This window comes from Hydractinia symbiolongicarpus, chromosome 12 (genome assembly GCF_029227915.1).
Source record: "Hydractinia symbiolongicarpus strain clone_291-10 chromosome 12, HSymV2.1, whole genome shotgun sequence".
Taxonomy (NCBI): domain Eukaryota; kingdom Metazoa; phylum Cnidaria; class Hydrozoa; order Anthoathecata; family Hydractiniidae; genus Hydractinia; species Hydractinia symbiolongicarpus.
Window position 1 is genome coordinate 19791805 of NC_079886.1, and position 13201 is coordinate 19805005.

A 13201-nucleotide genomic window follows, 5' to 3' on the forward strand; every position below is an offset into this window, starting at 1 on the left:
AATAAGTCGTAAACAGTTTTTGAGAAAGTTTATGAAATTTTAACATCAATTTTTTTAAAAAGATCACCCTGGCTTTAACTCAGCATTTCTTAACCTTTTAACCATTTCTTTAAAGAAAAAAAAATGAATAAACTTTCGTAAACGCTGAATACGTTTGCGAGAAATTCTTCACAAATAAAAAATACAACAAAACCGTATGAAAATAAATAAAAATTTTAAAAAATATGACCGTTAATAATCTACATGGTAATTCTCAATGTTTTTTTACAGCTTTCAATTGCTGAAGAATTGTAAAAAGTTGTAAAAAAAGAATGTTGCAAATTGTCGTTCAGATACTCGAAGTAATCCGAGGGAAAGCTTAATATTCAATATACAACTTCAGTTTGTAATGACAAATCTTACAAAGACTACTTTCTATTAAGAAGTTCAAAGTGCTAAGAATATACAGTGCTGAGTCGGGTATATAAATAAATATTGTGATGCTACACGTTTTTTTACAAGAAATATGCTGAGATTACGGGTACGTTTAACTACTAACTCGCAAAATATTAAGAGAATGTACGAAGAAAGTTTTTAGTTGAGAAGCCTTTTGCTGAAAAGGGCTTTTTAAGGTATAAAGCAGGGGCCAGGATTCTTCTCGTAAAATCGTCTTTTCAGTTAAAAAGCATCAAGGCCATACCCGAAAATGGGGAATAACATTCAGTTTTCCTAAAAATAGTAACACTAACAAATAAGTCAATCTATAAAAAGAAATACAGGTAACTTCCGGTAACTCGAACCTCCAAGGGACCGAGGAAAATAGTTTGACTCAACGAATGTTTAAGTTAATTGAAGCTCACGTTAAGTCAAATTTAGTTCAAAATTAAATTATAGTTTAAGTTGAAGCGATGTTATCATGAGGTGGGGCAACAGTTACTGGAAAAAAAGGGTGCAATATTGGCGATGAAAGAAGCAAGCAAGTCCCTTGTCAACTAAATTTTTCTTGACAGACAACATTATCCTTATTACATCAACAGTTAATAAAAATGTGATTTCATTTTTTCGAGTAAAGAGTTTGAGCTATGCGAAGAAATTAGCCACAGGGAGGGGGGGGGGGGGGAGGGGGCAAAAGTTGAGTTGAGTTGTCCGAGGTTCCAGTTAATCGAAGTTTTCTATAAGAAACTATTATTACGCTTTTCGAGTTACCGGGAATTAACTGTACATCAAGAAATTGATCTTCTTAATTCATCTGCGAATACTTTAAAGGGACCCTGACACAAAAAATGATATTTTTAAATCTTCATATGCATATAACACGTAAAAAATTTCAAAACGCCTAAAAAACAACTTTCATCACACATATATTTATCATTATTCGTGTTTGGGTCTCTAAATGAACGAAACATGTCGTTCTATTCACATCAACACGTTTCATCCAAAATACCAGAAAAACCAACTATCATCACACATATATCTAAATGAACGAAACATGTCGTTCTAACCACATCAACACGTTTCATCCAAAATACCAGAAAAACCAACTATCATGTATCATTGAGTCTACTAAAATTTTACGCTTCTTATCAGCTGGTAGACTGTTTATATACTCGCAGCTGTACCATGGCATTGCAACAAAACCATATGCAGGGCATTGATTCTTCAAGGGAGTCAAAAAATTCTGTCCAAAAAGTGTTTCTAGAACTTTGAGGGTTTGTTTAGGTGCAGAGAATTCGAGTCCCTCCATGACTATGCGAGACGGTGGAATAACATACTCAAATGGAATTTTAAACCTACCATTGGTCACACTCACTAACATGTCTCTTTTTCCGTGAACTTCAACAGTTTTGAATACAAATATGTCGATTTGCAGGCCATCTTGATAATCACAACCTGTTCTCATGCAATGACAATAACAACTATTGCGGTCTCTTAATTTGGCAACACATGATTTGGTTTTCGCGTATGACGGTTCATCAGAACCATCTTGGTAAAAAAGATCTTCAGGTAATTCTGAACGAACAATTTTTTCAAAGCGAGCATAATCGCTTTCCATCATACCAATATCTGCATCATTGTCCCATTTTATAATGCTTTTATCTCGATATGCTCCAAGCAACGTACCACTCATGAGCCAGTAATGGATAGAATGTTTTTCACATATAACATCTATCACTTTGAGCATTCGTGTTAATACCAGTTGCACTTGTCTAAGCATGGTCTCACCCTTACTACGAATATCTGGACAATGTAAATGTCCATCAACATAACTACATGCTTGGCTCAAATTCCTGTAAGAGCGTACATCTATATGTTGATTGTATTTCTGAATGTATAAACCTGCTGGTGTGCGAACAGTACGTCTCTCAGCTTCTACATCACAATGTATAATGCGATTAATCGCCATCACTGTGAATGGAAAAATAACTAACAATGCAAGTGCACAGAGCTTTTTAATTCTTGTATTTAACTGACATTTGTAATGGAAAACATTCATCTTGTTACACCTACAAAAAAAAAGCAGAAAAGTTTTGTTACTTACTGTTTGCATTGTAAACACTACTTAGTAACCCAATGAAAATTAAAAATTTAAAAGACTAACTTTGAAGAGAACCCGAGGCATAAACTAAAGTTATGGGGTGTCACCAAAAAAATAGGAGGCCTGGGACGAGCAAACAAGTGTCATTTTGGTGAAAAAATTTATGGTAATCAATTCACCTTTATAATATCTATGCATTGATACAGTTTAAATGACATACCTTAACAAGTCTAAAATAACTGATGACAGAAAATGTTAAAATGTGCTACTACGTAAATAAAAAATCAAATCAAATTTTGTTCCTGTTTATCGCAGCTACTGACCCGTTACGATACAATCCTATCCTTTCTTGAAAACGGTTCAAATGTAGATACAATTTACTTAGATTTTAGCAAGGCATTTGATAAAGTGGACCACTCCATCTTAGTTGCTAAACTGAAGCAACTTGGTATAAATGACAAACTGGTAAAATGGATTAAATCATTCCTTAAAGACAGAATACAATATGTTTATGTCAATGGTGTAAAATCTATACCCGCTAACGTTGGATCAGGGGCTCCACAATGGTTCTTGGCCCACTGCTTTTTGTAATCATGGTTGGTGATATCAATCAGAACTTAAAATATTCTTTAGCATCCAGCTTTGGAGACGACACACAAATTCTGAAAGAGATTAATGGCCTCATGAACACAGTGATCTAAATATAATTTATAAGTGGACAAATGAAAATAATATGAAACTCAATAGGTGTATATTTGAGCACCTAAGTTATGGAAAGATTGAGTCTTTAAAACCACTTTCTCATCTAAGTAACACGTCAGAAAAGATTAACAAAAAATCACTGTGAAGGACTTAGGAGTTATAATGTCAAATGATTGCAAATTTAAAAAGCATATCTCAAACCTTATATATCAAAGGCAAACAGGATAACTAGATGGATATTACGAACATTCCAGAGCAGAGAAAACGTGACGTTGACTCTTTGGAAATCATTAGTTATTCCCCACCTTGACTATTGTTCCCAGTTATGGTTTCCACTAATGAAAGGACAAATACAAGACATAGAAATGGTGCAAAAAACCTGGTCAGGAAACTGTGAAAGAAGGCATCACATGATACACTAATGATCGTTTGGGTCGAAAATGTGTTGTTCCTGTAGTGAAGAAAGGGCCATTTTATAAGATTCATTGCACTAGCTTAATGGTCTACAAAAGGCAATATGCAACCTACTGATTGCAGCATAGACTGTTTCAAGTCGAAGTTGGGTTGCTTTCTTGTACTGTTCCTGATGAGCCACTGATACTAAATTATGTTCAGTTTCGAAAGGCCAACACAAACAGCATCATTGACATGATAAGCATTGGACTCGCTGAGTTGGATTCGTGAAGATCTCACAAAATCTACTTCAAAGTATACAAATCGATGTTTATGTTTTCTTAAACTAACATTGTTGTCAGTCAGTAGCTGGGATAGTTCTACTATAAAAAATACTGTTTAATTCATATAAGACATCCTGAGTGCAAAGAATTAGAAACAATGCCTCACAGTTTTTAAAACAATGCTCTAATTATCTTTACATTCTTATTTAATAATGGCTGCATATGTTTTCAGCATTTTTTCAATAATCCAAGTGATTCTAAATATGTGTTATGGAAAGCTGGAGTAAATATAGTATGTAAATACTCCGAAATAAATATTTCACTGTTAAAAAATTCAGCTTTTTGGATGTATGTCTAGCCTAATGAGACTGTTTTATGCTGGCTGATCAACTTCATTTATTGACTTTGCTTGCCAACATAATTAACCTAGTTAAAGGTCTAGTTGTCCCATCTCATTTTGGAGCTGTTTTGCTTGCTTTTCTTTTTTTAGCCATTTCATTCAAACAAAGTTCTGTGTAATTAGCTTTGTACAAATAAAAGTTTACGTCAACAATCTTTAGCTTTGCTTAGTCTTGGATGAACTATTTAGGCTTTGTGAACAGCCATGTTTAAAATATGCCACAGGAAATTAAATCTAATTATAGTCAGGGTAAACATCTAATTAAACTATATGGTAAACTAATTAGGCTAGTAAAGTAAAACACAATTCCATTTTGTCCACTTTTAAGACAACAATGAAAATGCTTGGGTTCATAAATAAAATTTTGCTTTTAGTCATTCACAAGGGTGAAAAGTCCAGGGTTTTCCAGGGCATTCAGGTGCTTCTCAATTTCATTTTAATTCTAATTTTACCCCAGCAGATCAGACCGTGGAAAAAAAAACACAATTACAAAAGTGCGAACTATTAACATTTTAAGCATTCTTAAGCCTGTGCAGAGGCATTATATTATTGGTTAAATCTATAGCATTTCTAGTTTATATAACATATCAACCTCTTAAGGTTTTGTTGCAGTAAAAAAAACTTGATTAAGTGTTCGCCAATAAGAAAGTTGGAAATTTGGCTGCCACAGTTGTGATGGTTGATGTGTGGCTGAATGGCATTACCAACTGCATTAAAATTGAAGAAATTAACAGATATATAATTCAGCTAACAGCAATCATTTCACATTTTATACGAATTGAAACGATTATGATCGTTTCGAGATCGTATCATCATTTTATACGAATGGGAAACGATTCCGAAACTATTTTGAAACTAATGCAGAAAAAACTTTTGAAACGAATTATGAAACGAATTCTGAAGCGAATTGTTCTCCCAAAACAATTAAAAAACAATAAAAAACGTGATAAATTAACTGCTTGAAACTATTTTTAGAATTTCCTTTCTCACTTCCATTGAATGGGGTGATAAACTACGTAGTTTTCCAAACCAACTATGGCTATATTTGATCCCGTTTTGATAATTTTTAAACGATACGCGGCAATGTTTTCGCTTCCTACAATCCTGTTTTTATAATTTTTGAACAATCTACAGCAATGTTTTAGCTTCCTACGATCCTGTTTTCATAATTGTAAAACAATATATACAGTGATGTTTTAGCTTTCTACGATCCCGTTTGTATATTTTTTAAACAATCTACGGCGTTGTTTTACGTTCCTACGATCGTGTTTTGATAATTTTTAAACGACTTACGGCGATTTTTTTTTAAAAAACTATAAAAATAAGATGATAAGAAGCTACAAATCACCACAAGTCGTTTAGGAACTATCAAAATCTGATCGTTGAAAGCTAAAACATCGGCGTGAATCGTTTAAAATTTATCAAAACACGACCGTAGAAAGTTAAAACATCGCCGTAGATCTTATAAAACCATCAAACACAATCGTATAAAGCTAAAACATCGTTGCAGATCGTTTAAGAACCATCAAAACACGATCGTACGAAGCTAAAACTTTGCTGTAGATCGTTCACAAATTATAAATACAGGATCATAGGAAGCTAAAACATCATCAATGTATATAGATATTTTATATAATTTGATAAAATTTCTTTAGAAATCGGTACATGTGATAAACATAATAATAATAATAATAATGTTGTTAAATTTGAAGCGATTTGAAATGAAACGAATTTAAAGGGGAAGTAACCTCAAAAATGTGAATTTTTTTTTCTACTACGTATTTGTATTTGAACTTATAAAATCCGAAAAATAACACATAAACACAAGAATTTATTTCTAAATACCTATATTCCCTGTTCATATCTCCGCAAAAACTTTGTTTTTGAAAAAAGTGCGTCAAAATAAAAAAGACTGGATTTTAATTTTAAATATGATGTTTTATAATTCAAAACATTGCGCTAGCTAGACAAGTTCCTATGTTGATGCTTATAATGCAACAGACTTTCAAATAAGAAACAAAAAATGCATCATAGTTTCTTGTCCAGTGACGAAGAAAACACTGTTCCAGACATTTCGGCTCTAAAGTCATTTAGTTTTGAGCCTGAAATGTTGTTGGAAGAGCAAGATAAATTTTTAAGTTCAAACCATGAAGACAAAGTTATACAAAAAGAAGACAATCGAATTGGAAACAATAATTGGTGTAAATGAGGTGGTCACTGTAGACCTATATCAGTTCATTCTCTAAAAGTTTATGCTGCAAAGATAAAAATGAAATTCCTGACGACTGCTTCGAAATTACAAATAAATTCGCCAAATATAAAGTCTTTCATAGTTATAATCATGACTGAAGTGATATCCATTTATATCTTTAACATCCTTCTGTCGTTAATTAATTGAAATTGTTAAACTGAATCGTGTTAAAAATAAAAAGTCAGATAAAAAAGGAAATACATTTTCCATACGCAAGTTTCTCACCAAGCTCTTTACAATAAACTTTTCAACAAAATCTTTTGTGAAAAAAAACATCTTTCTCTCCATCCGAAATATTTTATGGAACTGAAATGAAATGAAGAAGGCCCGGAAAGCAACAATGATGCAGGGAATAAAAAAATAGAATACCGAAGATGCGTTCTAATAAAGAAATACAATAGTGAGATGTGCTCTGAATGAGTGTACGTGAACAGGGGGTAAATTTTAAATTTTCCATTTTTAGGAAAAAGATGTATTACAGATTTGATGGGTACATAATCGATTAGAAAAAGATGTTCAGAAAGACATACCATCATGTGCTTAATGGGCAATCCACAATACTACTCTAAAGCCGATAGATATTTCCGAATTGTTGTCATTACCCCCGTATGTTAAGGCATGCATGCGAAGAAGAAAACATTTACTTGTTGTGAGGTGCATAATTTTTGAACTTGAAAGTCAAAGTAAGTTTGAAAAAAAATGAATCAACGAGACAAAATTATTAATAGGAAATCATTAATGTTAAAAGAAAGAATTATCATTGTGTAAAATATAATTTTTGTTGGCTTGGTATGTAATTGTTGGTTACGAACACGAAGTTTATACCAAGCTTGTGTCTTTTTATTTTGATAAACAAATGCGAAAGAAGCATGTGTTTGGTTGATACAAAATCAAATGATTTACGTAAATCAGGTAATTGCTCTCTTTCAAAACATTACGTAAATCAGGTAATTGCTCTCTTTCAAAACAGTCTGGCTTAAAGTGCGTGGAACATATATAAAATCCTGAATCCTTAGGCAAGGGACCAGTTCTTCTATATTACGTGACCATCTTTTTCGAAGCTTGTTTTTTTTCTCTGCGCTGGGAATTTTGAAAAAAACTACAACATCGTCAACATTTTCTTTTGATTTATTATTACCAGTTCTGTTAGTGCAGTTGATGGCGGTGCAATTTGGCATGTTTTCAAGCAGTTAAACTCAAATGTTTAAGTAAATTAACAACTAATACTACTACCACCGCCAGCACACTACACTTTATGAACTAATTTCAACTCGACCCAATCCTTTTAAAATCGTAAAGGGGTCAGAATAAGGAAGCGATTTCACGCATAGTAAACACAACTTTTTACTAAGTTAGTGAAACTTCAAACGAATTGATGTTGATATTGTGAGACGATTATGAAATGAATGCGAAACGATTGCAAAACGATTTTCATTTCAACAAAATGATTTTAAACTGTTTTGAAACGATTTAAAACGAAGTTGAAACGATTTTTTTGACAAAAAATATTTTGAAATTGTTTCAAATTCGTATAGAGATTATTTCAAAAACATTATACGATTTGAAACGATAATTTTTGAAAAGATCGTGTAGACGATCCCTTACAGTGCCGATCGCGAGTAAAGCTACACATTTTCGAGAGTAAGAGTACAAAAATAAAACAGTGAGAGTGCGAGTAATTCACTCCCGAGTACAACGCGAGTACAACTAAAATGATATTACTCGCATTTTTGTTAATCATACTCTCAATGATTAATTATATTTTTACTCGCAAGTGTACTCACATAAGTACAGTTTTTAAAGTCAAAGTAATACGCGCGTGAACACATTTAATTTTTTTGCGAGAGATATTAAATTGTAAACGTTAAAAAAATCAAGTTAAAAAAATTAAACTTTTTTTGCGAGAGATAATAAATTGTAAACTTTAAAAAAATTAGGTTAAAAAAATTAAACTTTTTTTGCGAGAGATATTAAATTGTAAACTTAAATTATTAAATTATTTGACCACAAGGAGCTTGTAGGAAGAAATTGTCGAGGAGTTAAAAAACCTGCGATTGATGGCTACAAACAAGATATTGTTAAAGCTTTTTGTTGGAAGTTTTATCCAACCAACATGGCTGCACCGGGTGCATGGAGGGACTGTCAACGTGCAATTGATGAATTTATACGACGTAGCAACAGAACAAAGAAAAATTATAAATCATGCATGTTGCAGTCATAAAACTCTTTCAGTTAATAACTTTTTTGTAAATATTTTTTTAGATGTAAATATTTTTTATTTTTAGATTTTTTTAAAAAAATATATCATTAAACATTAAACTGTTTTTTTTTATAAAAAAAATCCCTCACGTTATTTTGTTGCTTCGATCTTTAAACATCCCAACAAAAACAAAAAGATAACAAGCTTAGTGACGTCCTGTTTCTACGGCGATATTTTAAAATTATACAGATTGTTGTCTGAGTTATAAAGCAATGTTTGTTGAAAAATATTCAGAAAGCAAAGTCTGCATGTGGCAATTGATCACCATAACTATAATTAGATATCATTCTGACTCTGTGTTTGCGAAAGAACATGCTGGAAGTGATTTCACATAACGAAAGTAGCGAAAGCATTTAAAGAAGAGACACAAAAGTTGAACTTAAAAATTTATTTTTTAATTATAAACTAAATTAAAAAAAAATTAAATGGTGAATTAAAATTAATGTCTTATGTTTTTCTTTAATATAACTCGCGAGTAACATGATATATTTTTTTAAAGATTTACTCGCGGGTAGTTTAATTATTGCGTACTCGCGTTATTAAAAAGATTACTCTCGTTTATTTTACTCGCACTCGCATTGTACTCTCACTCTGAACTATTTTACTCGCATTTATTTGCACTCGTACTCTCAAAGATGTGTAGCTTTACTCGCGATCGGCACTGTAGCCCCCGAACATCAATCATGTGCATACACGTGGCGCATAATTTAGTGTGGTTATATGTGGCGCCGTAGATTAGTGGTTATAGCTCTTGTACTCTGTGCAGGAGACCGGGTTTGATTCCTCTTGACGGTAATTCAACATTGGCGAGTAAATGAATGTTACCATAGCCCCCAGGTTAACCCCAGCAATGTGAGGAAAATTGAGGAGATAACACACTGCATTGGCCGTTGGATGTTGCGTGAAGTTGTCTAGTAGAGCGCGGGCCCAAAATGGGTGTGCGTAGGTCAAAATGAGCATTAAATAGTAATCTACGGCGCCACACAAGTACAGTATGTAAGTACAGTATATCCCTCGATATTTGAGAACCATGTAAAATATCTACATCTACCATACACAGCAATTGTTTGACTTGGTTGTTGTGCATTTATCACAAATATAAATATGTCAAGGTAGGCAGCTTCTAGAATAAAAATTGATGTCTGGGCTAGAGGTTTTTTTTTTTGGTGTCAGTCATAAGATGAATTCAAAACGCAGGAAAGAAGCATAACAAATCAATGGCATTTGCGTCTAAGGCAAGATGCAAAGAAAGACTTTTAACGGGTTACATGTGAAAAGTTGATTACTTTATTCACAGAAATCTATCTTCTAAGTGTCCAAGAACTTCATTCATGCACTCGCATTTGAGCCGCCATATTTATTTTGACGCAGACAGCTTTGCTGCAACCTCATTCCCAGCAACTTTTGGGGGCATTGAAAACGAAGTTGTCACATCGGTTTTGACATTTCGGTCACGCCGGTCTTACAGAATAAAATTATCTATCTATTTGGAATGTATATCTTAGCAATTTTAACCACTTACGTTGAAAAGAACGTTTGTGCACTTTTCTTTTATTTTCCCTTTAAATTCACTTTTCATTTCACGCTACTAATACACACCAGAAAGTAAAAATAAGCCCTAGGAACTATTCTTGATCCCAGAGCTCTCAGGAGGTTTTATCTCAAAGAGCTCTGGGAATAAGAATGCCTAAAGATACGAGGTTGTTAAAAATTGCTCAGCTGGTAGAAGAATGTTTCGACTTAACTTCTCGTGGGGATCTCGGTTTATTATAAAAAAATTATTTTAAAATTCAATTTGTGTTTAAATGTGAAAAAAATATATAAAACCGCCTTCTCGAGTTCACAGGATCGATATCTCGTTTAGCAGAGGAGAAATATGAGGATACATGTTCTGAGTTGGCGCCGTAGATTAGTGGTTATAGCTCTTGTACTCTGTGCGGGAGACCGGGGTTCGATTCCTCTTGACGGCGATTCAACATGGGCGAGTGAATGTTACCATAGCCCCGGGTTAACCCAAGCCATGTGAGGGAAATTGGGAAGATGGCACACTGTGTGGGCCGTTGGATGTTGCCGGGAGTTGTCTAGTAGAGCGCGGGCCCTAATTGGGTCTGCGTCGCTCAAAATGAGCATTAAATACTCTAGGACTCTCCATCTAAGCCATGGCCCCTCCTGGAAATAATAGACAGGGTATATCCCTCGATATTTGTGAGGCTAGCCATGTAAATATGCACATCTATCTAGTTCATTTTTGTAGTGTATTTTTTTTTTATTTCGTTAAAGTAAAAATTAATTTTGCCTTATCACCAAGCTTTAAAAAGTTTTAAAAAAAAAATTCGTTTTCAAATTTTTGCAATATTGTTCACACACTGCTACACATAACGATGTTAACTTTTATTATATCTTTCTCTAAAAAGTTTTTCCATAGATGTGATCCTCTTTTAGATATAGCAAATCTAGTTTGCTGCGTAACAATTTTTGGCTGTCTTAGATTATTTTCACGAAATCTAGTCGAAAAATTGGGATTTATTACCTCAAAACTATTGTAAAAGGTTTTTGGTGCTAACTTATTTATGATTTTAAACATGCATATTGAGTGTTGATATTTATTTGATAAACATTAAGCGCCTTTAAATATTTCATTGAATGCCTTCAGTGAGTGCCTTGATCCTGCTCAAAATTGGTTTTAATTTAGTGTTGTGTGTACTTGCTCATGCTCATGCCAAAATTACTGGATCGTAGTTTTTCTTAAATCATTCACGCATATCAAAAAAAGAAATGGTCTTAATATCCAGCCTTGAGGTACTCCATAAAGTATGTGTTCATAATCAGTTTTACCTTCTTCAAAGCTTATAAACTGTTTTTTTTGAGAGAGATAACTACGAAACCAATTGAGTGATATGTTTTAGATACCATAAGATTCGAGTTTTTTTATTAGAATTTCGTGATCTACGGTGTCAAAGGCTTTTGATAAATCTGGTATATTTATTTATATATGGTATATTTATTTTCATTAAATGAATAGAGTATTTGGTCAACAAGTTAAACAATTGCATGTTCTGTAGCATGCGCCTGTTAAAATACAAACTGTTTCTCGTATAAAATGTTATGCTCTAAGAGAAATTTATATACTATTGTGCATGATTCGTTCAAGTATTTTAGAGAAACAAGGCAGTACAGATATTGGTCTAAAGTTTTTGAGTAACGAGTCGTCTCTAGTTCTAAAGATTGGAGATTCTCGTGCTATTTTAGTTGTTCGGGAAAAATACCTTCTTTGAGAGATATAAAACGTGTTTTAGTAATTTAGTTGATCTTGACAGTCCTTAACAACTTTTCAACTGATATCGTCATATCCTGGACTTTTGTTAATTTTAAGAGAGAGGAAAGCATCAGTTAGTTCTTTATCGGTTGCTTGTTTCATGTTTTTGTCATTTCTAGTTATATACGCGTTAAATTTTCTCTGTACGTTAAAAATTGCTGATGTAAGTTTGGATTCTACATTAACGAAGAATATATTAAAAATTTCTGCTACTGTTTTAACATCTCTTATTTCTTCACCATCTGAAATCAGTTTCTTTTGGGAATAAACTTGTCTTTTTATTCCCAATAAATTCTTTTATAATCTGCCCTGGTAATGGAAGAGAAAGCGCAATACAGTGACATGATCACATGGTAAATTAGATAGAAAATGAATAGAATTAGATTTTGACTATTTTTTGATAGTTTATTCCGCTGTTTCAGTTTCTTTTTCCAGTATATAACCTTTTTTGTTCTGGTTTGATTCTGCATTTTATAACAGGCGTCATGTAGTGTCTACCTATGCTGAAATCAGTGATGTTGCTTGCTTCCATCGGTCAAGACTTTGGCACACTTACTGCTTTATTTCTTGATTCCACACTCATACTCAAGGCGTCACACCGTTTTTGCTTTTAGTATGAATCCAAGAGAATCAAATATTGAATCAAATATTGATCTGACTGTGCGTAGGATCCCTTGTTTTAAAAATAGTAAATTCTTAACAGTTGATGAGAAAACAAGCGCGTCACGGGTCATGTGTCCCAGTGCAATCCGAATGTTCTTTTAACAGTTTCCCTATGTAATCAATATTTGTTTTTTTCATATGGGAAATTAAGAGATAGTTCAAGACTTATTTTAGTTGTTGGTAATAGTTTCTTTAAATTCTCCCAATTTCAGCTTTGACGGACTTTAAAACGGACGTCGTCGGCGTAAAATGTAAGCAGAGCATATCAATTTATAATAATATCCGGATTTGTTTTAGAAAAAACATGAGTGCTGACGCATCACCAATGCTTGCAAACAACGCACCATCCAACCTCGTCCCCAGGCCCATTTTTCTCTTTATGATAATCTCGGACGGCGAGAATTTCTTCGCGCCGTC

At 33.2% G+C, this 13201-nt stretch overlaps 1 protein-coding gene across 3 annotated transcripts; it reads right to left on the minus strand.

The window, feature by feature from the left end:
* Positions 1–128: 128 nt before the first annotated feature.
* Positions 129–10314, minus strand: LOC130621732 (uncharacterized). Of its 3 annotated transcripts, none has more exons than XM_057437071.1 (2): positions 10092–10314; positions 129–2483 (listed from the first exon to the last, which is right to left on the minus strand). In XM_057437071.1, exon 2 carries the CDS (start codon positions 2471–2473, stop codon positions 1496–1498), a length of 978 nt encoding a protein of 325 aa, XP_057293054.1. In that variant the 5' UTR covers positions 2474–2483; positions 10092–10314; the 3' UTR covers positions 129–1495. The 3 variants fall into 3 exon arrangements, with proteins under 3 accessions (XP_057293054.1, XP_057293053.1, XP_057293052.1); XM_057437070.1 differs by lacking the exon at positions 10092–10314 and adding an exon at positions 6771–6791; XM_057437069.1 differs by lacking the exon at positions 10092–10314 and adding an exon at positions 3051–3518.
* Positions 10315–13201: the final 2887 nt, after the last annotated feature.